This window comes from Phaenicophaeus curvirostris, chromosome 6 (genome assembly GCF_032191515.1).
Source record: "Phaenicophaeus curvirostris isolate KB17595 chromosome 6, BPBGC_Pcur_1.0, whole genome shotgun sequence".
Classification (NCBI taxonomy): domain Eukaryota; kingdom Metazoa; phylum Chordata; class Aves; order Cuculiformes; family Cuculidae; genus Phaenicophaeus; species Phaenicophaeus curvirostris.
The window spans coordinates 56853574-56881451 of NC_091397.1; the positions used below are offsets into that span (position 1 = coordinate 56853574).

General features: G+C 41.8%; 1 protein-coding gene across 7 annotated transcripts; it reads left to right on the forward strand.

Moving 5' to 3' along the window:
- Positions 1-27174, forward strand: CDCA7L (cell division cycle associated 7 like). 7 transcript variants are annotated; one of them, XM_069860304.1, is made up of 10 exons: positions 1-76; positions 8005-8151; positions 11272-11409; positions 11884-12237; positions 14186-14260; positions 15722-15907; positions 17348-17479; positions 18322-18471; positions 19255-19391; positions 25636-27174. In XM_069860304.1, exons 1-10 carry the CDS (start codon positions 23-25, stop codon positions 25736-25738), a joined length of 1476 nt encoding a protein of 491 aa, XP_069716405.1. In that variant the 5' UTR covers positions 1-22; the 3' UTR covers positions 25739-27174. The 7 variants fall into 7 exon arrangements, with proteins under 7 accessions (XP_069716405.1, XP_069716406.1, XP_069716404.1 ...); XM_069860305.1 differs by having other exon boundaries at positions 11272-11403; positions 17345-17479; XM_069860303.1 differs by having other exon boundaries at positions 17345-17479; positions 25636-27172.
- Positions 27175-27878: the final 704 nt, after the last annotated feature.

Consider the following 27878-nt stretch of genomic DNA (forward strand, 5'->3'; position numbering starts at 1 on the left):
TCCTCCTCCTCCTCCTCGCGCCATGGCGCGGCGCGGGCGGCGGCGGCGGCGGGGAGCGGTGCGGGGCCGAGGCGAGGTGAGGGGCCCGCGCGGGGCTGGGGCCGCGGGGCCGGGGCTGGATCCGCCTCGCCGGGGCGGCCGCGGCCTTTTGTTCGCTCCCCGCCGGGAGCCCCGCGGTCCCGCCCGGCGCCCTCCACGTGGCGCCGCGGCCCCCGGGCTGCAGAGCGCTGGGGAACGGGGCCGGGGTGGGGGGAGAAGAAGAAGAAGAAGAAGAAGAAGCAGCCGGGCGTTCGGCCTGGGCGAAGTCCCCGCGGGGCCGGGGGTCGAAGCGGCCCGCAGCGAGGCTGCTGGGGCAGGAGCTGCGATAATCGGCCTGGAGCGCGTCCGGAGAAGGGGAGAGAACCAGCTTCTTTGCCCGAGTCTCAGAAGAGGGAGCTGGGGTTGTTTACTCTGGAGGGGAGGAGGCTGAGGGGAGGCCTTCTCGCTGCCCACAGCTGCCTGAAAGGAGGTTGTAGAGGGGTAGGGGTTGGTCTCTTTTCCTAAATTATAGGCGATAGGATGAGGGGAATGATAGGTTGGATATTTGGAAAAAATTCTTCATTGAAAGGCTTATTGGACACTGGAGAGGCTGCCCAGGGAAGGGGTTGAGTCACCATCCCTGGAGGTGTTTACAGAACAGGTAGATGAAGTGCTTAGGGATATGATTGAGTGGTGGTCAGGTACGGTTGGGATTGGTGATCTCAAAGGTCTTTTCCACCCTCGTGATTCTATGATTAATTAGGCTGTCTAGGCCTGGGAATGTCTGAAATACTGGTTTTGTTTGTTGTTCCCCCCCCCCCCCCCCCCCCCCCCAATTCTGCCCTCTTTTTTTTGGTTGAAATGCTGCAAAGCCAGTGGGCTTCCCCAGGGCTCAGTGTTGAGTCCGGTTCTGTTCAATATCTTTATCAGGATGAGGGAACTGAGTTCACCCTCAGTAGGTTGGCAGATGACATCAAGTTCAGCGGGACTGATCTGCTTGAGGGTAGGAAGGCTCTGCAGAGGAATCTGAACAAGTCAGTCAGTGGGCTGAGGTCAACTGGGGTTTAACAGGGCCAAGTGTCAGGTCCTGCAGTTGGGTCACAACAACCTCATGCAGCGCTACAGGCTAGGGGACAAATGGCTGAAAACCCACCTGGCAGAAAAGGACCTAGGGTTGCTGGTCAGTAACCAGCTGAACATGGGCCTGCAGTGTGCCCAGGTGGCCAAGAAGGCCAACGGCATCCTGGCTTGTAGCAGAACTAGCGTGGCGAGCAGGACTAGGGAAGTGATTGTCCCCCTTTACTTGGTGCTGGTGAGGCCGCACCTTGAATCCTGTGTTCAGTTTTGGGCCCCTCAGTACAAGAAAGACATTGAGGTGCTGGAGCGTGTCCAGAGAAGGGCAGTGAAGCTGGTGATGGTTCTGGAGCACAAGCCTCACAAGAAGAGGCTCTTATTGCTCTCTAGAACCTTATTGCTCTCTAGAACTACATGAAAGTCAGTTGAAGTGAGATGGCTGTTGGTCTGTTCTCCCAGGTAAAAGTGACAGAATGGGAGGAGATATCCTCCAGTTGCTGCAGGGGAGGTTTAAACTAGATATTAGGAAATATGACTTCACTGAAAGTGTTGTCAAGCATTGGAAGAGGCTGCCTTTAGGGAACTTGTTGAGTCCCCATCCCTGGTGGCATTTAAAAGATGTGTAGAAATGATGCTTAGGGGCACGTTTTAGTGGTGGACTTGGCAGTGTTAGGTTTGTGATTTGACTTGATGATCTTAAAGGTCTTTTTGAACCTAAATGATTCTGGGGTGCCACAAATACATATTTGAGTTGTCTGTTTACGTGTAAATAATGGCGAAACTGGAGACTTGGGGGCAAATCAAGATTTGATCAGAATACCCAACTGTGGTCTGGTCCAAGTCTGGCATTTACTTGGATGTGTCAGGTTCCTGGTGTAGCTGGAGTCTTGAGAGATTGTATGGTGAATATCCCTGGTGGTGAGAGAGAAGAGAAAGTTGGCATCTCCGTCTGCTCTTGCTGATGGAAGGTTAGGGAGTTGCATGGGGTTCTGTGGAACAAGAGGGTTGTAGAAACACTGAAATATTTGTTAGGACCTCTGGCCACTTAAGGACTTTGTAAACTTTCCACCTCTGTATGTCATTGGACTCTTGGCAGAGTGGAGATAAGAGCGCTGTAAAAACAATTGTGAGAAACCTGATGTGGTACAATAAAATAAAATGGCAGTTAACTTCTCAGCTATAAAGGTACTATAAAGACAATCTTTTACTGTCTGTTGGTTACCTTTCTACTGCACAGCTAGAAGGGCATGCATAATGTTTCTTGTAAGGCTTGGCAGAGGGGTTCTTGGTGCTCCCCTCTTTCTTGTGGGAGCTTGTTTTTGGCTGAGCAAGGTCTTGTGATGGCCCTTGCTTCTCCTTGTGGCATGCTGGTGAGCAGTGAGTTCAGTCCTTGCTGAGGCAGAAGGATGTGGTGACGAAGGTTTCCTTGTCTTTGAAGTCATGAGTTGTATCCTGAGCGGTAAATTAGCTTGTAAGTACGCTCCCTCATGGAAAGCAACTGCCAAGCAGTATAAAATTGTTTTGAATTGCAAGACCCGCAGTTCCATTTCCTATCCCAGGGTTGAATTTAAGAGGTCCTTGCACAGTGGTGTCAGTACACAGAGCTTGTTAAAAGGGTGCTAGCTGACAAAGATTTTGCATCCAGAAAGCCTGGATGGTGACAGTCCCTGTGTGAAGAGTGAACGCATTGCTTGCCTCTGGCATAGTATGAAAGTGTTTTCCTTGGAACACGGGCTCAGAAAGCAATTAGACGCCACCACAGATGAAAGGGATGCTCTTGAGTTGTGCAGAGTTAATTCAGAAATAACTGTTACTATTGTTTGGGTCAGTGAGAGATCAGGTATCACAAAAGAAGAGCTAGTAGCTGTCCACAGAGTGTTTTGACTGCCTTATATGCCAGTGTGCTGGTATTCACCTTACTGTAAGTGTTTTTGAAAAGTAGGGGATTGTTTCCAGGTAGATGTTGCCTGTGGAAGGTGACATTTTAAATGACTTGCCATGGATTATGGTAGTTGGGCATTCTTTATTTTAGGATAAAGTAGCTTGATGGGGTTTAGCTTATTAAATTAGTTGTATAAATAAAGCAATGTAGAACCTATATTGTTCTGAAAATAGCTGGATTTACTGAAATTTCATGGAGTGCTTGGGCTTAGAGGTAAGCTGACTGACGTGAACATTACTATTACTTTTTGCAGGGACACAGAGAACCTGAAAGTCCCAGGGGTCATTGTGACAGATTTAATGTCCCTGCAAAGACTGAAAAACTGTGTGATATGTGCTCATTTTATTACTTCTTCCTTCTTTTCTCTGAACACTTACTTGCCTTTTACCCTGTTGCCACTTGTGACAGGAATATACTTCACCATCCAGAATGTTTCAGGTTTTTTGTGTTCTGATGCTGTTGAGAAATTTCTGGGATCCTCTGGGATCTTCTTTGCCTTCCTAGATGTTGTTGTCCTTGAGTCTCAGGCTGGTTGAATGATACTGACAGTCCTGTTGATCATGCACCTAGTTGTGTGATTCTTCTGCACCATAATACGTCTTTGCTTCTCTCTGCCTTCCACGTCTTTCACATACTTGTATGATGTTTCAGATTGAACGTTCATGCAATGCTGTTAGGCCTTATGATTCCAGTGGAAAGCTCAGGCTCTCGACTTGTAAATAGTTTTGGGTTTTTGGTTTGGCACCTATCGCCATTCTAGCTGGGGCCCTCTATTCTTGTAGTGCTGCTCATAATTGTCAGCCTTGGAGTGCTTCCCTGTTTGGTTATTATTTCAGGGCTGTGAGCCAAGTTCAGTGTCTGTAATCTTTGGGTGGCATGCCTTGGGCTTACCTCCGTACTGAGCCTGGGACAATTAGAGATTTTCTGATGTGAGTTGAAGGTGTAACTGCACGAATTCGGTTTATGCGAGTGTGTGTTTGAAAATAATCTGGGATTACTCCAGTTTGACTGAAATGAATAAGTAGCACGCTTGAACGTTGCCAAAATTATCTGTTCTCTGCTTCAAATTGGACAAACTGGATTGATGGGCTGAGGTCGTTTGTACGAGGTTCAACAAGACTAAGCGTTGAATCATGCACTTGGGTCACAACAACCTCATGCAACACTGCAGGCTTGGGGATGAATGGCTGGAAGGCTGCCTGCTAGAAAAGGACCTGGCAGTGCCAGTTGATAACCAGCTAAACACAGGCCTGCAGTGTGCCCAGGTGGCCAAGAAGGCCAACAGCATCCTGGCTTGTAGCAGAACTAGCGTGGCCAGCAGGAATAGGGAAGTGATTATCCCCCTGTACTTGGTGCTGATGAGGCCGCACCTTGAATCCTGTGTTCAGTTTTGGGCCCCTCGGTACAAGAAAGACATCAAGGTGACAGAATGGGAGGAAATATCCTCCAGTTGCTGCGGGGGAGGTTTAAACTAGGTATTAGGAAATATGACTTCACTGAAAGTGTTGTCAAGCATTGGAAGAGGCTGGCCTTAGGGAACTGGTTGAGTCCTCATCCTTGGAGGCATTTAAAAGATGTGTAGAAATGGTGCTTAGGGGAACATTTTAGTGGTGGACTTGGCAGTGTTAGGTTTATGATTTGACTTGATGATCTTAAAGGTCTTTTTGAACCTAAACGATTCTGTTATTCTGTGAAGTAGGAATGTCCATTCACTGCAAACTTGAATGAGGAGAAAACAGCCCAGCTGATTTTTTTTTTCCTTCATAGGAAGTGGTTTAAACAACTAAGTGTGTTTTGTGTACAAAAATATGAGCTCAATAGGTATAAAATTCCATATGAGAAATAAAACTCTGACTTTTTCAGCAGCTGTGAATTATTTCCAGCTTTTACTAGGTTTTTGGTACTTAGCTTCTTGTTATTGTTATCTTTAAAAGACAGTAATTCTCAGATCGCTGCAGCATTTTGGTCGGTGTCTCCATCTGTGTCCTGTTCACATTGAAATATTTCCCTGGGCAAACTTGAGATGTTCATCACCTCTGTGCCTTCCTACCTTTAGTGGCAAAAAGATCCTTTTGTGAAGTGCCTGATTCTTTCAGGGTTTTAGAGTAGATTAATATTTTGACATTTGTGTTTGGGCAAATATATATTTTCTTTCTTGGTGTATGCTGCTTTGTGGACAGAGTTAAAATGCTAGGCTTTGATACTGATTGTAAATCAGTTTCTGAGTGTATTTTAATTGAAAGTTAAAAATGGAAATCATGGAACAGTTTGAGTTGGAAGGGACCTTAAAGATCATCTGGTTCCAACTTCACTGACTTGGGCAGGGACACCTCCCACTAGCTCAGGCTGCCCAAGGCTCCATTCAGCCTGGCCTTGAACACCTCCAGGGATGGGGCAGCCACAGCTTCCCTGGGCAACCTGTTCCAGTTCCTCACCACCCTCATTGTGAAGCATTTCCTCCTTGTGTCTAGTCTGAATATTCCCGTCTCCAATTTATAGCCGTTCCCTCTAGTCCTGTCACCACAAGCCTTTGTAAACAGTTCCTCTCCAGCTTTCTTGTAGCCCCCTTCAGGTGCTGGAAGGTTTCTATAAGGTCTCCTTGGAGCCTTCTCTTCTCCAGGCTGAACAGCCCCAGCTCTCTCAGCCTGTCCTTGTATAGAAACTGCCTCAGCCCTTTGATCATCTTTGCAGCCTTCTTCTGGACCCGTTCCAACAGTTCCATATCCTGCTTACGTTGAGAATTCAAATATATGTGTCTGCCAGGACTGCACAATGAGTAACAGCGAACCAACCGTCGTGGCAGAGGTGTAAAACTTATATTTGATGTCTCTTTGCTGGTGGCAATGGACTTCTGCTGGGAATAAACTTGACTTGTGATTTCAGGTGTAGAAATATTGGTGATGAGCAAGCTTTGTCATGAGACTGCTCTTTTTAAACTCCTGGAGTAAGCCCACCTTGTATGTGTCGGGTGTTCTCTGTTAATAACATAAACCCTTTTGGTGAAATGGAGACTCCTGCGTGACTGAATGGGATTCCTCATAGTCAGGCTATGGGGAGCAACTCACAAACTAAAAAAATCTTTGAAATTCTGCTGTTAGTTACTTAAATCAGTATGTTAGTATTTGGGGATGCATAAAGATCAGAATAGGTCTTCTACTGGGAAAGTTTTTATTTTACTTTTTGTTCAAAATCACCAATTACATCTCCACAATAGCTCCACTGGTGCAGATGCAGAAGTAATAAACAAAGAATAAATTAGTTAGGCATATAGTAAGTGCAGCAATGGCTAACTTGGCAGTACAATAGTGTAAGAATTAGTGTAGTGGATTCTGGAAGCAATTTATTCGTAGCAATGAGCCTCACAGCTCCTTGTATGTTTCTCCATTAAAATGCATAATGCTTCATTTTTAGTGCTGTGCTGTACTGAGTGAATTCCAGCAAAAGAGTTGAGCTGCGTTTTGGCTGTTTGTTGTAGGAGGTAGGGGAATATCAAAAGGGGTTCAAATGCATACAGCGCTACTTTTGCAGCAGTGCACTGACTTGTGCCATTATATATATGCCTGTGAGTTGTTCAGAGGCAAATTCTACTCTTGCTCAAGCAGCAGGATATCAGCTTTGTATCGCTGTACGTGAGCTTTATAAAGGCAGAGAAAGAATAAAATCAAGGCCATATGTGTCCATTACTGTACTTCATTTCAGAGTGACGCTTTCATCAAGGTGCTGCTTCTTTTGTGATGGAAGTGGAGTTCTGTCAGCAACGGAATTTATTTTTGGAGAATGAGACTTTATTGGGCCTTTGGCCTTGGCCCAAATAATTTTTTTTAAAAAAAAAATTAATTCCTCCTTCAGATGAGGATCTGGCCTCTCTTACCAGGCAGCTGTTGGTCTGGTGTTCCTGAGAGTTAATGAGAGAAGGGGGAAATCTATGTGTGGCCTTAGCATACAGCAAACAGCAGAGAGACTTGCTTTAAGTAAGAGTGTGTGCGATGTGTACATGTAGTCGTGGGGAGGAAGAAGATAAATGTCTAGGTGCTGGTGAGTGATTTGGACACTTTTCTCCTGATACGTTTCTGTGAATGGCAGAATGGTTTTGCAAATGATACTGGGATGTGTAAAACCCTGTTCTGAAACTTGGCGAGATGCCTTCTGCCTTGTTTTTTAAGGCTAGGCCTGTTCATCCCATGCTTCCACACCAAATCCTAAAGCAGCCTTAGATGCCTGTTATGTGTAGGGGTTTATCTGATTTGTTTGGTGAAGTACATCACCGAGGGAATGGTTACCTGTGGTGGTACGAGTCTCCTGTGTTGAGGCTGGACTTTGTGAACTCTGAAGTTGGGACCTTGGTCAGCTAGGATGGTGCTGCCGCCTGCCCTGGACAGTGCTTCCTCCTGGTGTGCTACATCATGGGCCTCCAGCAAACAAGAAGTATTCTTGTTTAAAATGGGTTTTCACTTTCTTACGAAGTGTTGCAGAAAAAGCTCTGTGGCAATACTGATGGAAGAGAATGAATTGCATTGGTTTTATTTCTGGAGTTAGGTGTCCAATAAAATATGTTACAGTACCCTTACTGGATCTAAAGCTAAGGTTTCTTTGTTTAGTGTTGCTCTGTAAGAGGAGGAGTTGTGGTGGGTTTTGCAATGGGTAAAGAGTTCTTTGAGTATGTGCTTGTAAAGATGAGGGGCACACATGTTTTTTGCATCCAAGAGGCACTGTTGTGTGGATTTAAACACCCTGCATGCTGGATCCCCTCCCTAGCCCTAAATCTGGAACCTGTACTTAGGGATTAAAGCCACCTATACAGAATTTCCTGGGCTTTAGCTAAATCAGGTACAATTTTGCTGTGCATAGAATATTTTGTGATGTGAATTTATAGCTGCATAGGAGTACAAAACTAAGTTTTACTGTTGCCAATTTGAATTTCCTGTTGAGTTTGCATGTTTTACTTGTGTCTTCTGTCTCATTTTAATCAGAAACAGATACCCAAGGAAGGGACCGACATTTCTAATGCCCCTGGTGAAGGTGAAAATTTTCAGGGGTGCCAAGATGATGCTTCCAGACAGAGATTGTTGCCAGAAGACAGCTATGCCAGTCTGCACTCCCTGGAATCGGGAAAAAAGGTAGGTATTTTTCACCGTGGTGCAGTTATGCTTTTTTGGTGCAGTAGTGCTCTGAGCTTGTGTCAAGGCTGTGCGAGCCATAACTCAGAGCATACTCCATAATCTGCAGTCATATTAAGAATAAATGTAAACAAATTTGCTATCCTCTTTAGGTTCCGATGATTGATTTTTAAAAATTCATAATATATGGAAAGTGAATTTCATTAGAAAATGAATTTGAGTGAAGCAAACAGGAGAATTACCATCCTGGGCCATTGTGCTCTGGATATGTAAGACAGTGGAAATACATGGAAATGGGTGGGTTTTATGTGTGTGCAGACTTCATAGCATTTCTTCCAGACATTTATCAGTGCTATTTCTGCACTAATTTATACTAGTGCTTTTTCTGCACAGAAATCTCTGTATTAGTGGTGATGACCCACAAAACCCCTTTTATTACGAGATTTGCTAGTTCTTTGATCTCTTAATGGTGAAGTAGCTTGGATCAGCCTAATGATTTGATTCTCTGACTTGGTAGCTGGAGGTAGCAGCTGAATTCACAAGGAAGGAAAAGACCTGGTATTCTGCCTTGGCTGCCAGAAAATTTAGTTTTTAGTCTTTTAGAAGCTTGTAATTATATACTTGATAGATAAGGGCTAATGTGGTAAAAAATAACCTTGTCAGCTGTGCTGTCAAAAGGGTCCCTTCATTCCATGAATAAAAAAATAGAAAATCTCTCTTTTTCCTCTTGTGCTCTCTTGCCCTCCTTTTCCTGCCTCTCTCTCCCCTTTTCCTGCCTCACTCTTTCTCACTGTCTGTCAGGTCAGTACCTGGTTAAGAGCTGATGAAGACAAGGACCATGGCTAGTGTTAGCAAAGGGAACAGACAGAACGGGGCTTGTACTATGTGCTATTTCTGAGCCTTCATGAGTGGACTCGGAGAAGCTGGTACAAAGTGCAGCAGTTGTTTAGGAGTAGAGCCTCAAGTCTGTGCTTCAGAGAGCTAGCAGTGTAAAAGTGATGAAATGTACTTGGGTGTAAATTGCTTCTTCTTGTTGCAAGATGGTGCTGGTAACTTACAGAAAACCAGGAAGGTAGCTTGCTCTTGTGTCTGTGGCTTCGTGTGGAGCAGGACAATCAACCAACAGAGGTGGTGGTAGTGGAGAGGGACCCTTGTGCGGGAGCCTGAGCTGCTGCTTCTGCTGCCTGCGTGGGGACCGCAGCACCTTACTTTACGTCTCTCTGCCTTGACTTCCCAGCTTGTGAGATGGAGGTTATGATAATGAACTTTGCTGCAAAGCTTTTGAAAATGCTCTGATGAAAAATGCTGTGAAAGAACTATGTAGCATTAATTTGACGTGCGTTTCTGGGGATCCCAGTGAGGCTTGTTCCAGATTTACAGCTGGCACTGCAGCCTTCCTCACTGCTCCTGTGTTTCCGTTGGACTGAGAATTATTTTGAAGTAAAGATGATAGGTGCTTGCATAGGAACCTAAAAGGTTTTAGTGTGAAGAGCAAAATGATGGGAAGTGGAGAAAAACACTTGCAGTTGTTGGGAGACGAGGCAAGGCAGCTGCCCTGCCAGGGTGGTGAATGGGAGGTTAGTGCATTAGATGTTACCTCGGAGTCTGATGCGCAAACACGTTGGCAAGTATTGACCTCTGTGTATCTGCTTTTCGTTAGGACTTTTTGCAGTCCTACTCTGCGCTTCTGCTGAGTTTCAGCTGTTTTTTTTCTCTAGGTATCCCTGATATGTATTTTACCTTGCATAGACCATTCTTCATAGATGTAACAGCATAGCTCTAGGTGTGTTATTTTTAGTCACTTTAGCTAACAAACAGCTTATTCCCCCACCACCAAGCTTCATTGTGGAATTTTATGAAAACACAGAATGCATTAAAAACTTTGATTTCCCTCCAAGAGATGCAATTTAACTTTAAAGTAACTTCCCTATTGTGTTTATTCCTTTCTTGAGCAGCTGCACTGCAGCTATCAACAAAAGAATAAAGTAATTTTGCTTGGAGAAAACTCATTGCAATTACCCATAATAATTTGTAAGAGATGTTTAAGTGTAAAGAAATAGCATATGCAGTAGCTTCCCCCTCCCATTCCCATGTAAGTTTTTCCACTCATCTATTGTATCTGGTTTTCACCAGATATTATCTTAATGTAAAGAAGTATGTAATTAAAGTTGGGGAAGGGAGGGAACTGAAAGAAAGAATAAAGATATTTAGCAAGTGCATCATATGAAAGGTCATTTTTGTATCTTGTGTGGGAGGAAGAAATAGCAGAAAAAAATTGGAGAAATAAACTGGAGTGTTGCTGATTTTCCCGAGGCAGATGTGGTGTGAAGGTGGGGTATGTTCCCACCATGGATGAGTCTTTCTGGAGGCTGATGAGGGCAAGTTGACAGATAGTCTTCTACTCATTCATATTAAAAGTGTGTAAATATGTCTGATTTAGTAGATGCATTGTGTTTAATTGGTATGTAATGTGCACATCGTGAGGAGTGTTTTAATGAGATCTTCATTTATTTTTCATGGGCTGATTTTTTTACTTCCTAGTCTGTAGGCAGAAATTTGGGATCTGTCTACCCTAGAACAAATTTGAATAATAAAACACATCATTAAAACAGAGAGGCTTGAGCAGCTGGAAGGTGGAGGGGTGTTAGCCTGTTCAAAACTCTGTGGTTTTGTGTTGGTATCTGTCACATCAGTGATGGCGTACAGTGCCAGAAGGGGCAGACTCCATCTCCAGGAAATTTGAATACTGCTGCAGTAAGCCCAGAGGAGCGTATGGTTTGTATTTTCTTCCATTCGAGGCTTATTTTTTACATCCAGAAGAAAACATACAAACCGATATGATAATTTACACGTAAGAAATTGAGTAGTAGTAAAGAAGAGATGAAGAAGAAAGTTTCCCTCGCATCCTGCACTCAGAATGAGTAAAAAAAAAAAAATAATCGGTGCTGAAACTCTGAATGAGTTCTACATTTTTCTTTTGACAGGCTTTGCCTGTGAGGTGCTTTCAAAGAATATGCTGTCTAATTGGTATCTGCTTGAATCTCAGAACCTGTTTATTGTGACTGTGTGACTACTCTGTATCTGACTGTCTCTCACAGCAACTGGCTTCTATTTTTACAGGGGATTCAGTTTCAATCCAGACACCTCACTGAAGAATTGCGGAGGATTTTCACTGAAGAGACTGACTCTGAAACGGAAGTGTTTGAAGGCTTTGCTTCAAGTGAGGTGGATGTGAACGAGAAAGGAGTTGTGGTAAAGGTGCTCACTTATACATGAATGTATATGTTGATGGGTTTTTTTCTCTCTCTTCTGTGTAAACTGCATGTTCTAGCAGCAGTAGTAGCAGTATTTCTGATGCACCATAATGTCCTTACTTCATGTTGAGGAAAAGTATGTGTTATCTTTAAAGAGGAAAAAAAAGCTTTATTTAGTGTAACATCACATACTAGAAATGAGAAATTCTTCCTCTGCTTGTAGACTTACAATGCTGGGCGAGATTCTTCCCCTGAAGACAGCCATGTCTGTATTCCAGACAGCATTAATATGTAGGTTTTGTGTTGGTCTCTGCAGAGGGAGAAGTCTGGTACGGTGACCTTTTAAAAAATTTGTTGTTTAGGTAAATTTATGTCAGTGCCTTCAGGTGGTGAGACTGCTGCCCAGAATTAGTGATTCAAAAATGACTTTTCTTGTGTCACAGCCAATAATGTACCATGGGATTCTTCCTGCCTCTAGGCAATGGAGTCGGACTTGAAGGATGGAGAATGTGATAATTTATTGGGTAGCGAGGAAGAAGAGGAGGAAGAGAAGAAGAAAGTTTCCCCCAAGAGAAGACGCTTTGGCCTTCGTGTCGCCTTGCAGTTTCCTGCCAGAAAGTCATCTGAGAAAAAAGTGCCTGAACAGGCTTTTTCTAACTTGCCTCTGAAGGACAGTGAATCCCTTGTACCTCTTTCAAAAGAAATAAGCTGCAAGCAGAGGGACAAACTAGAGGGCTCTGCTTCAGAGTCTGAAGAAGACATTAAAGAAACAGAGGAGGAAAACAATGCTCTGCTTAAGAGAGCCATGAATATTAAAGAAAATAAAGCCATGGTAAGACTTAGGAGCAGTACTTTGTTCTCTGACATTTGTATCCAAGTACTTTACTTCAGCACACTTGAGTTTTGGAGTCCCTGCTGGTGCTGTGCTGGGACATAGGGAAAATCTTGTGGTGGTTTATGTTAGAATTTTTTTTTTACCTGGGAAAACCCTAGAGGACCAACAGCACTCAGGCTAAAATGGCCTCAAGTAGAACTAGCTGCTCAAGTTTAAACCCAGAGGTAAACCAAGCATTTTCTATGTAGATGTGAACGAAGTTACAGATGCCTAAGTTGTAGTCTTATATTGAGAACACATCGAAAAACCAGCTGGTCTATTCAGGTGGTTTGTGGTGTCATTTGGTGCAGTTACTGATGGGATAGGCAGCCAAAACTGCTAAGGATGATAAATGTGATTTTTCATTTGTGTGGGATATGATGTTTACAGCTATGCTTTGTCAAATAACTACTGAAAGTGTGTATATGTATGTGTGTAGCTGCAGAACAGAGGCACTGCTGTTCTCTAATTTTTTCCTCTGTTATCTGAAATGCCACCAGTTCTCTTTGATTATCCTGCTTCTGTACAAATCTGACTTGATGTTGAGTCCTTGGTGTCTCTTTCAGTTTTACTCTGTTCCAGGCAAAGTTGGAAATCCCAGGCAGTCCTAGGGCTCAGGTGCACCTTTTTGGATGTGTAGGCCTGCAGCTCCCATGTAAAAACATGGTTTAGTTCTGTACCTGTGTTTCTAATCTGTCTTGTATCCTTAATGCTGTTGTGCTGGTCTTCCTGCTTGTCCTCCCTTCTCACTTTCCGCTCTTCCCTCTAGGTCAATGATTGCAAAATTCATTGGAATCCTAGTTGCATTACTACAATGATATTAAATAGCTCTTAATAAATGCCACAGTGAAGTATTTACCAAGAAATACTGAATGCAGCTTTCAATCTCATGATTGGAATGATGATCTCAGAGACAGCTTGCAGCCTGACTCGCCCCTGCTATTGCTGGCTTTTAAGAAGATGGGATAGAATCACTAAGGTTGGAAAAGATCATCAAGTCCAACCATCAGCCCAACACTACCATGCCTACTAAGCCATGTATACCATTTTTATACAAGCCGGGAAGCTTTTGGCCTTCTTGGATGCCTGGGCACACTGCTTGCTCGTGTTTAGCTGGCTGCCAGCCAACACCCCCAGGTCTTTTTCTCCTAGGCAGCTTTCCAGCCATGGTTCCGCAAGCCTGTAGGCTTGAATGGAGTTATTGTGACTTGGTTTTTTTGCATCTCATGCAGTTGTCTTCAGTCCATCAATCCAGCCTGTCCAGGTCCCCCTGCAGAGCCTTCCTGGTCTCAAGCAGATCAACACTGCTGCCCAATTTGGTGTCCTCCACAAATTTACTGTGATGTACCACCAGGGCATCTCCTACATGGTGCAACAAATAATCCTATGCTTCTGATACTGTGTATGTCACGGGGTTTAATTGTTTTGCAAGTTTGTAAGTGAGCATGTACCCGTGTCGCTGTTTATCCATGCAGAGCAATCAGCATGTGGCATTACTGGCTGTAGTTTGCAGTCTTCTGGCCAAGGTCACTCTGTCCTTCTTTTCTCCCTCCTGTCATATGAATTGTGCATGTTTCGTTATCGATCACAGATACTGTAACCATGTTGTAATGTGTTTCTTCAATGCTATTTCAACAAAATTTGATGTAATTCTAGCTAATTCTAATTCCTAGTAAGAATTAACAGGAACTGTGGATCTAATACTGCCCGTAGAGTTTTGCTCATTCAGGGGTAAATGAACTCCCTTTCTGAGCCCTGCTTAAATAAAGTGCCTCCAGGAAGGCTTCATACACTGAGCTTCATATGTTTAGGTGTAATTCAGAGAGCGTGTGTAGAGTGGATGATAGGTATTGCTTATTTGCAAATTTGCAGTGAGTTTTCAGTGTGGCATCACTGTTGGTTTCAGCTTGCCCAGTTGCTGACAGAACTGAATTCCATACCTGACCTCTTCCCAGTGAAAACGCCCTCCTCGACTCCTTCGGTAAGTCTCCAGTATTAGCTGCAGGTGACAGATCTTTTTTGCTAGATTTGAGATTAGTATGTTTCCCGATGAAGTGCTTTCACCAACTTTGTTCTGATTTTCTTTAGTTTGGGTCACTTTATTTGTATGGATTTACCACTGGTCAGTATTTTAAGTACCAGAGGTTATATGAGGAAATGGAATTTTATCAGATGATTTATGAAGAAATACAGAGACCAAGGCGAGGTGATCCCTAATCATTTTTGCCCCAGAAATACTGTTGAGATGCTAGACAAATGTCTGGGTATGTGGGAATAAGGCAGAGTAGTTGCTTTCCTTTGGGTTTAGATTCTGTTAATTTCTCTCTTGCAGGCTTTTAGTCTACACTTCCTGGTAGAGTTGTACTGATGAACTTCAAACACTTCAACATGAAGTGGAATGATACAGTAGTTATTTCAGCTGGCTTTTCTTGCCTAAGAGCAGAGAACCGTCAACTCGTCTGGGTTCTCTGTAGAGAAATGTTCTTCCCCATGTGTTATAACTGCAGAGATTTGAGGGCAAAACTGAATGGCCCTTTCTTTGGGAAGCCTATGTAGAAAAGCTGATATGGTGTTTATCATGTGAAAAGAAGAAGCTGAGTTATGCAGTCTTTGAAAGGCTGGAACCTTCCTAGCTCTAGTTAAATGCTTTAGAAACTTAAATGTTCTTTGGATATACATATAAGCATACTACTTTTATTTACTATCTTTATTACTTTAGGAGAGGGAGGACATAATGAGTATTCTAGTTCTCTTTTCTGCTTAGATTTTGCCTTCCAGCCTGTCTCCTTCCACTTCTTTCAAAGGAAATAACTCAAAGAGTACAGTAACAAGCAGACTTAAATCCTACATCTTGTTTCACCTGTCACATTTAGTAGATGCCTTTATTGTAGGTGTTTATGCTGGACTTCTGTTATGCGAGTTCAGTCATGCAGTAATTGGCAGGTGTGACGATATGAAAAGGGTATCTTGTGCCTCGTGATAATTTCCAGATCTAGGAATGTGGAAGTAGGAAAAGAAGCTTATTAACACCCTTTCAATTTTAAAAACATAAATGAAAATAAGGTAGAATTCATATTATTCCTTGAAGATGTATTCAGTTTTTAGAAAAATGTGAACCTTCAGCTGCTGAAGAACAATGAGAACTAGCTTCTACCTTAATATGCCATATGAAAAATTTTGTTGGAGTTCTATGATGTTAATTGGAGTAGAATTTGACTATGAAAGTGCAGTGTTTTAAAAGGATGAAAAAAATGTGGCATGTAGGAAGAACACGTAAGTATGCTAGAAAGTGGTGTGGTTTGACATGACAAGTAAGGAGTGGGAGAAGAAAAGATTAATTCATGGTAGTACAAGTGTGGTACAGGCATTTTGTGATAATTTCTGGTGTTTAACACTACAAACAACCAAAAAGACAGTTACTGGAATTGTCTTCTTTTTCCAGAGACAAAGGAAAATCTCAAGGAAGGCATTCTCTGAAGGCCAGATAACACGTCGCATGAACCCGACCAGAAATGCTCGTCCACCAGAGAAATTTGCCTTGGAAAAATTTACTGTGCCAACTTTTAAATATGCAGAGCACTACCACAGCTATAGACAACAAAACCTCTTGAAGAAGAGACTCAGTATGGTATTTGCCAGACTTTGATATATCCAGTAGTTGGGGATTAGGAAACATTCATTTAAATCGTTGGCCAACACTTAGAGTAGACATCATATCCTACAGAAAGTCTATGAGAAGCTTTGGTTTGGGATTACTTACAGAAGGATTTGTCTTCAGGCCTTCCTGCCTCATCTTTTGCATGTTAACAGGGCTCTATTTTTGACCTGTGTTGTTCAAAACATAACAAAGCATTTTAATTATGGTCTGTTATTTAGTTATTATCTGAAAAATATTAGAGCCCACGATGTAGAAGGCCTTTGAGTGACAAGGTGGTGGGTCTTTGTGGAGATGACCAAACAGATTTCTCTATTGTCAGGCTCAGGAAAAGTTAGCAAAAACCCCTCTTTGGAAATAGCAGAGGGAAGATAGGAGTTATGTAGCTGAACTGAGAATGAATAAGGGGAAGTTGCATCAAGAAGCTGCTGATGTACTGGTTAGCTATTCAAAAGTTGCAAGTTTTATCCTTCCCCATATTTTTTAAACCCTATTTTTTCCTCCTTTGGCTTATGGTCTTACTTATATTTACTGTATAGGCTTTATGAAGAGGACTCTTGAGTTTTTATCTGTTCATGGTAGAGGCTGAATCCCAGTTCTGCTTAAAGGGAATGAGGGCTGGGCATAGTTGAAGCATTATAGAGGGAGCTCAGCTATTAAACAAGATGAAATAGCACTGAATGAGAACCTGGGCTGCTAAATGACTGTTTTGGAGACAACAGAGCTGATCTAGGGTGAGGGACAAATTGGGTGTTAACAGCCGGGTAGGTAGAAGGCTGAGGATCCATTGAGATTTTTACATGAAATTTGAAATCTCCTGAGGGTCATAATAATGATCCATGGATTGGGGTCAAGGGAATTGATATTTAGAAGGAAAAAAAAAAGAGCGCTTAATAGTCAGAAGAGGGCTCTCATCCGGATAACAAGCAGGATAATAACAAAGGGCTGGGTATGGCAGGACTAACCTGAAACTTCAGTAAAGACTTTTCTGAGGGCATTAGAGATTGCTTTCTCCAATGACAGTTAGAGACTGAAGGAGCAAAGCATGGGAAGGCAGATGGTTATAGCTCCTTATTTTGAGAGGGAAATGGGGTATGAAGAATTACAGTCGAGGTGTTCAGGGAATGCAAAGAAAAGAAGGTAGCAGAAAAACACGTTAGGAATTAGTGGAAATGGAAGTAGCAATGATGGGAAGGAAGAACATATAAACAGAATAAATAATAAATGGAGGCAAGGGAGAGAAAGAGGTGGTGATGGCTTGGAAACTATTCCCTGTTCTTCCAGTGGTCTGTGAGCCTGTAGTTCACTCCTTCTAGACTGCATATGCATTATAAATGAAAGAATTTGTCACCAACTGTGGTGACAATCTTCATGACACCAGATAAAAGGTGTTGAGATGAGTTTGTTTAGCAGGGGAATTGTGGAGAGCGCAAAAGGAGGAGATCATCAAAGTATTCATTTCACCGTCCAGTAGAAGATATCACTGAGGAGGACTTGGACAACATTGCAATCACTGTTAAAGACAAAATCTATGACAAAGTTCTGGTAAGTGGCTGCTGTTTTCTTTAGTGTGTCCATTTGCTTGAAACGGAAGGTCTCCTAACAGCTTGTTTGGTGTTCGCTAAAAGGTGTGCTTTCCTGAGGCTCTGCAGAGTGCAGCTGTGCATTATTACGTTACACAAGTACAATTTAGAAGCTTTGCCAGGCTTTTGTGGGCTTGCCCATGCTGGTTGATAATGCCCCAGTCCCACCAACTTTTTGCTTCAGCAAAGAATTGCTTTCTTGCAGTAGAGCTATTAAGTGGATTTGCTATAGCTATGACTCACCTTGATCTCTCATTCTTACTTAATATAAAAGCAGTGGTGGTAGCTGTACCATTAAATCATAGTGTTCCTTGCTGCTCCTTGTACCCCCTGGGAATGACAATTCTATATGGGTTGGGTTGTTTCCAAACCTCTTAGTAGAACTCCTTTTTCTCCTTTCCTTCACCAGATTTGGCTGTTCTTAATTGCCAGAAAGATCTAGACGGTCAGCTTGCCATGTGTTTCATGCTTCATTGTATTCACAGAGATAAGTCAGAAGGTCGTCTACTGAATAGTGTTAGCTTTTCCCTGGATAGAGAAAAGGATCAGAATCAGGATATGAAGTTCATGTAATTTGAGACTCCAAATGCAACTGAGGCCGAGTACTGTCTCTAAATTCTAGCATCTCTCCAGCTAACTGATTTATTACAACAACAGCAAAACTTACGGTTCTTAGCAAGATTTTCTTTCATTGCTGAGTTTTACATTGGTTTCAAATTTATGCTTTGCTATTAGCAGATATATTAGGAAAGTTCAGCAACAAGCATTTAAGATGTCCTTGTTTCTCTTCCTTTCCAACTCTAGGGTAGTACTTGCCACCAGTGTCGACAGAAGACAATTGATACAAAGACGATCTGTCGCAATCAGGGCTGTGGAGGAGTAAGGGGGCAATTCTGTGGCCCATGTCTTCGAAATCGGTATGGGGAAGATGTGAAATCAGCACTGCTTGATCCAGTAAGTATCTTTTTTTGGGATTTGGAAAAAGTATAATGAATGCAGTTTTGTTAATAAGCTGGGGTGAGTATGTGCATAACAACATCATGTTCAAATCTTTTTGCCGTGAGATCTGTGGTATTGTTAGGACTGACACTGATCTTGCTGGAACTCAAGTGGAAGGTGCTGGACCTAGGTTACAACCCATCTGTCTTCATGCTCCACATGTTTACCAGATAGGGGATGTCAGAAAACTACCAAAATGTACCCCTTCTTTTTTTTTTTTTTAAATGCTCTCAGTCACGTGGCATGCAGAGCAGGTTCCTTGGTTTAGATTGTAATTTTTATGTATGAGGAAAAAAGGATACCTAATAATAGGATTGGTTCCCATTTCTCTGTTGTCCCTCAAGGCACTGAGCAAGGTGTCACACAGGTTGCTGTGAATCATCCTTTCTGTGCTCAGCTTGTTCTGCAACTCCCTCTAGGGAGTTCACTATGGTCAGCCTAACATAGGATGAGTTATCATTAGGTAGTACAGATGCCATTAGTCTGTTTTAAATGTGTGCTAAGAAAATCAGAGCACCTGAATCCTCAGAGTGAGAAGTATTGAAGTAAACAGGGTAGTACTTAATCCTGCAGAATGTGGGAAGTATTAACAGGGTTGGGTTGGCTGGCTGGTTGAGGCTTTTAAAACCTTGCCCTGGACAATAACGCAGTAAGGAAGCCATACTCTTGTCTGTCTGAGCAATGGGAAGCTGCATGTGACTTTACTCATGGTTTTCATTTAACCCCTGTCCCTTGCAGGCCTGGATCTGTCCTCCTTGTCGTGGGGTGTGCAACTGCAGCTACTGCCGCCGGCAGGACGGGCACTGTGCCACTGGCATGCTCATCCACTTGGCCAAGTTCTATGGCTACAATAATGTCAAGGAGTACCTGGAAAGGTGAGGGCCATGGCCTGTGGTCATTCCTCTTTAAACTGTTACAGTCCTTTAAATGATACTTGACTTCTGTGATGCTGGGGCAGATCCTGGATGTATGCAAAAGAAGCCTCTTGGACTTCATATTTCATCTAGGCTGAAATGAGCATCACTGAAGTGAGTCATGCTGTCTGTGTAAACAATTCATTTGTTTACAAAGTTGAGATGTTTTTCCTTATTTTTAAATCAGTATTGATTGGTTCAAGAAGTACTAAAAGTGCTAGTTTGGGAGTTGTCATCTTCAGTAATAAATGGGGAATCTGCGTTTCCTAAAAAGGACTAACACTGTTTTCTCCCATCTAGTTTACAGAAACAACTAGTGGATGACAGTTAAGAACTGAACTCAAGCTGTGCCTGCAACTGGTTAATATGTTGACAAATTTTGACTTCAAAAGGTTTTACTATGTTTTATACACGATAGCATTGTAGAGTATAGCATATGCATTTCTGTGTTGGGAACTTTTTGATTGACATGGTCTTATGCAAAAGATCTCTCAGGAATATGTTTTTGGTAGAGAAATCTACGTGCACGGACCTATACATTGAGTTAAATGGCACTCTTGAACCCTAAGCGGTGAATTTTTAATAGAGCTACACAACTACATGATGGAGAGCTTGGTCGATTTTAGCAGTATTTTAATTTATATAATGCAAGTTTGCAGAAAGGGTGTTTAACAACTACCTGTAAAGCATACCCCATCTTTAAAGAAACAGCAAAACCCTTATTTTCTAACTTGATCACAATGATTCAGTTTTCCAGCCTTGCTTTTCCAACAAATTCCTCCACCTGTAGTTTATGGAAGTTTTTCCTGTGAAGAAGGGAAGGGTACTTTCATCTGAATGCCATTTTTTTTTCCAGCCAAAGCTGATGCAACCTACCAGTGGGAGGGTGAATTTTTTATTTTATCCTGAAGTGCAATTATTCACTGAAACATGAAAGTGGAAGACTGGGTTTTTTTTTTTAAAAAAAAAAAAAAAGAAGAAAAAAAAGAAAATAATTTTTTTTACCAGCAGTTTTTGTGATGCACCTGCTGCCTGAACGAATGAGTTACCTTACAGCAGTTGTATCTGGTTAACTGGCTTAAATTACAAAGTTCAGGATTAGTTTTTTTACATACTTCATACTTTGGGATGTTTTCGTATGTGCAAGCCAAGCTTTCAAACAACTTTGTTTAAATGCAACATGTTTGTGTTGCAGTATGATTATATTAAAATTCTTGTAAGATACACATTTCATTTTATGTAGAGAGAATAAAAGAATAATCAAGGAAAGTATTTTGTGAGTCAAACTACACCCAGATGCTGTTGTCTTCCATTTACTGTCCTGTAGCTGGTGTAATGGAGCCTTCAGGTCAATCGTCATTATGTGGAGAGAAACACCAACACAACACTGACAGATTAGGAAATAACAACATAGAGCACTTAAGCGTTTTTGTAAGGCTAATCCCCTGCTCGAGCTCACTGAAAAAAAATATCTCCTTTTGCTTTAACTGCGAGGCAGATCAAGAAAGCTGCATGTACTGTTGTACTAAACTGCCAAAGGTATTTGGTACTTAGTACTGAGGGTACCAAGGGTACTTTGTATTTAGTACTAAACTGCCAAGGGTAAAGGTACTCCTGCCAGAACCCACTTAGTTGGCTTCTCCTTGCTTTTCTGATTGAAAGTTGAAATGTAAGTTGACCCCCTGCTTCTGGTTTTATAAACTGAACATTTATAAACATTCTTAGTTTGTCCTTTGTGCACTGGAATAACCCTTACAAAAATGACTAGAACCAATTTGTTGAGCTGGGCTTCAGCTGTGATTCCCAGCTGTATAGACCACAACAAATAGTACCTGCAACAAATGCAGGAACATGGCTTACGTGGTGTTCCGTAGTGCAAGACCAGAATTATTAGGGTTTAAACAGTTTCTTATTGCTAAATACTTAAAGCTGCATTTGAAAATACAAATTTAGTGTAGACTGTTCTATTGTTGGCCTGTTCTACATCATCTCTTTGTATGAACGTGGAGATGAGTATGTAGCATCTGCCGATGCTAGAGTTCTGGTTTCATCAGCATGTCCTTTTACTGAAAGCAGGGACTGGAAACCACTTATAGTTGGGGCTTTGAATATGTCTGTGACTGGATGTGCCGGTCGAAGTCAAGTGCTCAGTTTTTCTCCTCATTCTCCACAAGTTTGTGGCTAAACATTCTAAAAGCTGAAGAACTAAATTGTATATGTTTTATAGCGAGATATCACCATTACCCATGTTAACACAACTTCAGAAACTGCCCCAAATTGGTAACAACAGTTGATGGCTTCTGAAATATGAATTGTCTGATGGCACCTTCAGAGGTGCATTTAAACTTCCAGTAACCTAGAGCAAAGTACACAGCAGGAGCACAAGAGTCTGACAGAGACTCAGAATAATGGCATACTGCAGCACACATGACTATGAGATACTAGCAGAAACACTGCTTATTTTTTCCATAACTACTTGCCTGCAAGTGAATATTGCTGCTGGCAGGTAGGGGAAAAGGAATCCTGCAAGGTGCTGTACACCCTAGCACTTGTGACAAGGCAGGGCGACAGAGCTTTGCTTTAGCAAAGTGCTTAGCATTTCTGCAGAACTCACTTCGAAGTTCAACTGACTTGCAATAAGATGAAGTTTGGAAAAAAAAAGCTACTGGTTTTACATCAGTGGAGTAACTCTGTGCATAGTAGTAAACCCTGTTACTGTAGCACACTTACCCGTGGGCCAGGCTGTATGTGGATGGGTCTGCTGGTTTAGTCCATGTGTCTGGCACAGCATCAGAAGAGTGCAGACCACAGCACTTCCATGTGAGGAGAAAACACCAACTCCCCCTTTGTTTGGAGAACAATAAAAAGCCTACTGGCATCATAAAGAATAGCTTTTCATTTCAATATTATTTTCATTTCCTGAAAAAGCAGCAAGAAGCCCCAAGTTACATGGAAGAGCAACAATACTGTTAATAAAAAGTCCCTCGCCTTTGGACCGTGGTCCAGCTGTTTAAGGGACTTGGGGATCTCTGAAAGGATGTTCAGACTCTCACACTTTTGAACGCAAAAAAAGGCATAGGGGTCGCGGGCAGTAAACTTATGCATGATTTCTTCTATGTAAAACTCAGGAAGCATCTCCAGAATATCATCCAGGACCTTCTTAACCTATCCAGGACACTACAAACAGAGCCATTAGAATTGACTGCAAATCAATTATTTGTGACTCTTGTACTTTTAAGTCTGGTTTCTTCTCCAGGAGAGTGCAAACGTCCCATTTTCTTAGATACAAGCCAGAGATGCTTCCCTACTTTTGCTGTCTCTTTGGCACCAGTATTGAGAGGAAATGACTGCAAACCAGTTAACACCGTGCAGCTTCTATTTAGCTTTACGTTTTCAAGTAATGCACACTCGGAGCCCACCAAGACATTGCCCCGAGGCTTGGGATGACTGCTCTTACAATTATGTACCCTGAGATTGACTTGGTTTTCAGTTAAACATGATTGATAGTTTGTGTTGCTATAGCACCTAACGGCTTCCATCTCTTCCTCCACTGCCCAGAGACGCTGCTGCCCCAGGAATTAGGCAAAATACCATGTAGGCATACACACAGATACATCTTGCCCCTAAACAGAACCCCTTTCCCTCCCTGCAGGCTGCAACTGAGACAGAACACAACTGAAGAACAATTCATAACAGTACTAATAAGCTGGAATGGAAATCATACTGCTCATGTTGCTCAATCTCTGTCTCAGCTCATAGAGCTGTCTGGGATTTAGACCAGACTCAAAAGTTGTTTGTGCTGAAAAATATTTCTGTCTCTAAATGGTACTTTTCACAGGAGCCATTTCCACAAAATCACAATAAAATTTAATAGCTTATGGCATTTAGAACAGTCAACAAGAAGCTGCTACTCACAAGAACACCAGTAGGCACTTATATCTGAAGTAATTTCTGTTCTGCAACCAGCCATTTACCTGCACCTGAACCCGCACTACTCACCTCACCCACAATAAACTACGTCTTAAGATGCCACTTTGAAGTAATGCTGAGGTTTCGAAAAAAGCACTGTTATTCACCTTGAGTGGAAGATCAATTCTGTCAGACAATCTATGCTTACCGGTGTCTCTGCTGGCACTTCAACGGGTTTTACTGTATTCTTTGGAGTCATATGCACAGAGGGAAGCTGTGGGTTATGGGGGTTCATGGCAGGCACTCACTGCCCTCCTGTCCTTACGGCAGATCCCAGATGAGGCATAGCAAAGCTGATGTGCAGTGGTTTATTCTAATGCACCTCGTAGAATGAATTTATAGCGAAAAGAACTCATCAGGAATGAAAATATGTAAATAAGAAGGTAATCTCCCCAGGGAACACAAAGCACCAGCCCTGATGAAAGACTTTACCATTCTGTCTGCATTCATTTGACTGCCAGTCAATAAGTGGTTTTCTGTTTTTGCTGGTAATTTAGGGCTCTAACATTTTCCAGTGTTTATGGCAAAAAGCTTGGAAAGACATGTCCCTGTTTAAAATATCAGCAGATCCACAGTCAAGGTTGGGTCCCTAAACTTTCCTAAGGCCATACAAATAGCAGTGATTTTCGTCAGGTTTTACCACCTATACTTATTTTACAATTATTTGAATGAAAGTTCAGGCTTGTGAAGCTTAATGGACTGCCGAAACTGGGAGCAGTAATTCTTAACTTATCCATAGGCTAGAGACAGGTCTGAAACCAGCAGGATGATCTTCCCACCATGCCCTGATGACCTCAGCTGTCATTTGGAGAAATCAGCCTCCACTGAGGTCAGGAGTACAGTGGTGCTTAGCTTTTTCCATCTCCATGGCAACTTACTCTTGGGCATCTTCTTCTGAGCAGTTGCTTCCAATTGCCTTCATCTGCGTGTGGCTCTTTGACATATGAAAACCCACTCATTAGGGACTAAGGAGACACCAGCAAGCTTATCTCACTCACAACCAAAAGTCAGGCTTCAAGCCACATCACCAGGGGGGAAAAGTGCACTTTCCCCAAGTCAGCCAGACCCTGCAAGTGGCCTGCTCATCCTTAACAGTCTAATTTTCATTATTTTTTTTCCTCCCAAATAAGCTTTTTACTTTTGGACAATGAAAAATAACAAGTGTGAAAAGAACACTTGTAAAATCTCGGCTGTTTGTAGCAAATTATGTAAAATCAGTTCTCTAAAGTAACTAGTTCAGTAGTTTAGGAGAAGCAGCCACTTGATTTTTAAAATTGTATATGTGTGTATTTATATATACATACACAAACCATACACACATATATACACACATACTCATTTTATGTAAGTATATGTATATGAAAACAGATTGAAGTAGTTCCCATGCAAGACTTTTTAGAACTGAAGTAAAAGTAACTCTTTTTGTCTCCTCAAAAGTTCTGACATTTGTTTCTGATTAGAAGCAACCGGGAATCTTGCACCTTAAGCTTACGGATGCTACACATACTCTGCTGTCCAGGATCAAAACTCACCAGCAGAATTTGAATCATTCAGTATATATCAGCTGGTAGTAATCTGTGTGAGAGAGTGGTAGAAAATGAGAAACTGTCTTACAAACTGTTCCTATTTTGGAAATAAGAAAATCCAAGGAAATGTATAAACATTTCCACTCTATTGTTTATCTGGAGAAGAAAACATGCAAACAGTAAATGTAAGTTTGGGGGATTTTACCATTCTGGATGGCTGTAACTGATGAGTTTATCAGTTACATTGGTTAAAGTTCAGTTTCATAAAAGGTACTTTCTTGTTCCCACCTAGACCTTTCTAACTAGCAGCACCTTAAAGAAAAATAGTTGTAGTAGGAAAGTGAGAACCTGACTGTGCCATACCTCAGTGCCATTACGCTGGCTACACGAGCAGTGTTACAGAATACTGAATTCAAGTTGCCAAGTAAGGGTGCTTGCAAAAGTATATGAACAATCAATACGCCAAGTCACAAACCCTTGCGTGTGAAAGCTGATGATAATGAATCATTATGCTCATTCCAAGCAGGATAACTTAATCCTCCACAGTCAGAGAAGACCCTGCAACAGCTGGGGTCACATAGATGAGAAATCTTCCCCATTCCAGTTCTGAGAGGTGACTTTCTCTTAGGCTGAACATACTGTAGACATGTTCAAGAGTTTTAGGCTTATATGAAAGTTCTTACCACAGGCGGGCTGATGAATTCTTGCAGATATGAACAGCAGAGACTGTGGTCCAAGGCATCGGAGATGTGGCCACCATACATGATCTCACCAAAGAGGCAACACAGGTCTACAGAGTGCATCACTGACTAAAACAAGTCAGTTTTCTAAAGGGCAAACCAAAGTGTCTCACGGTGAACACTGTTAAGAGAAACAAAAAAATTAAAATACTTCCTTTCACAAAGCTTCATGGTTATGTATTTGCATTGCTGGGGTTTGTTTGTTTAGATTTAAGCATGTAAAAACAACCACATGAAACACAAATTTGTTTTATTTCAGTCCAGTGAGAGGTAGCTATAAATATTTGAGTATAAACACCAAGTTTGGGACTAAAATTCAGTAACAGTGTAAAGTGTATCAACTCAGCCTTATGTCATATTTCTTACCTTATCCCTTATAAAAAGCTTTTAAGAGAAAAGCACAGTTTCAAAACACCACATGATATAGGAGCACATAACTCATTAACAACTGCACATATTTTCCCATACAAATCTTTAAAAACATAATCCTCGTGAGTGACAGGAAGGTAACCTGCTGTGCCTTTCTTGGAGGAGAAATAAAAAACCTGTATCTGATTGCAGTCTTTTGTATCTCCTCACTAGGAAACGATCACTAACAGAATTTCTACATTATTTGAATTGGGGATGTATTCAAGAAGTTCCGTAAAAACTGAATTAATGTTAATCCCGTTTACTACCACATCACATAAGCATGGTGTTTATTGTAGAACTCTGATCATAATGTTACTGTTATAACATGCGATTAACAGTGTTAACACATTTTATTCAAGGAACTACTGTCTTTATGTTTTATTTGGCTTCACAGTGTTTGAAGCTTCTTTTTGCTACCCTTTGGTTTGCGAAATATGCCAGTTTGTGATGGAGCCCTTCCAGATAGGAATTTTTATGCCCTTGGGTGCACTAGTTGCTTCCCGACAATTTAAATAAAAACTTAATTATGGGCTTTAAATATTGCATGATGTGTCAGAACAGAACAAGTAAAATAGCTGCAGCTATTCCATTCTGCTTGCTACAAGTTTATTTCAGCTTGAATATGTGAAACTCTAATTCATCTTGCTTTTAAACTGGTTTGAAGAGAATGAAAAAAGAAGGAGAAAAAAAAAAAAGGACCACTGGAATATAATAAGCAATGCTGCATGCTAGCGATGAGAAGCCAGAACAGAGAATTCCTGTGAAAAATGCCAACAACTTGGATTTAGAATGAAATGGTCTTGCAGTTACAATGAACCTGCTTTTCTCTTTGTTGGCACATGAAACACATTCAATGTTTTTCTAGTTTCAAATATATTTATTTCAAGCAATGGCTTTTTTTTCCTTTGACTTCTAGAAGAATATATCAATATCCTAATTCAGTATAAGTTCATGCAGCTGCACACTTCAGGGGACATTGACTACGCTGGGATGATCAAAGCTTATGCTATAAACCAGACATTTTTGCTAGTGTGAGAAACCTGAGGATTCTGCCTCAGAAATATTTTGGGCTGTCACGTTTGCATAACTGCCATTGTAGTCTACAGGGAACTGGTCTCTTGTGCTCAAAAAACCCACTGATCCATTGCGCAGGGAATCAAAATGGCAAGGCTGGAGTCCACATCCACCTCACAATATTGAACGACGACTCCACAAACGTGAGTATGGGGATCAGAAGCTCTAGGGGAAGAGCGAGACAATGAGGTAGGATCATGTATTCTCTGCTTTGCCTGAGGAGACCTTAATTATCAGAGGCTTGTGTGGTGGGGTTCATCTCAGCAACAGGATGATCAGTTAACTCAAACTGGAATGCAAGGCGAAGATTCACAGGGAAGCATCACAAACCGTACAAGAGATGATGGACTGAGGGTAGTTTCCATTAGCTGATGGGCTAGCTCAAGTTTTCCACTTTATGTTTTCTGGTCAACCCTACTTGTCTTAAACAAAGCTGCCCCTAAACAATCCCCAATTGAGAGATTTTGTTTATTTTTATATATTTATGTGTACGTACATGTGTGTATACCTACAAAGACACTTTAAAAAGCTACTATCTCTTTTCTCTCTACAATATCTATGCTAAAAAAATGCTTATAAAGGGAAATGAATCACTAACCAATACAATGAAAAGGGCCAAGAAGCAATATTACCAAGAAAAGAGATTAAATAATTCTTGCTCTTACAGACCTTTCTAGTCCTTCCAGCCACCAGAACCCTCCCTCTCATTAATTAACTTAATTAATTAT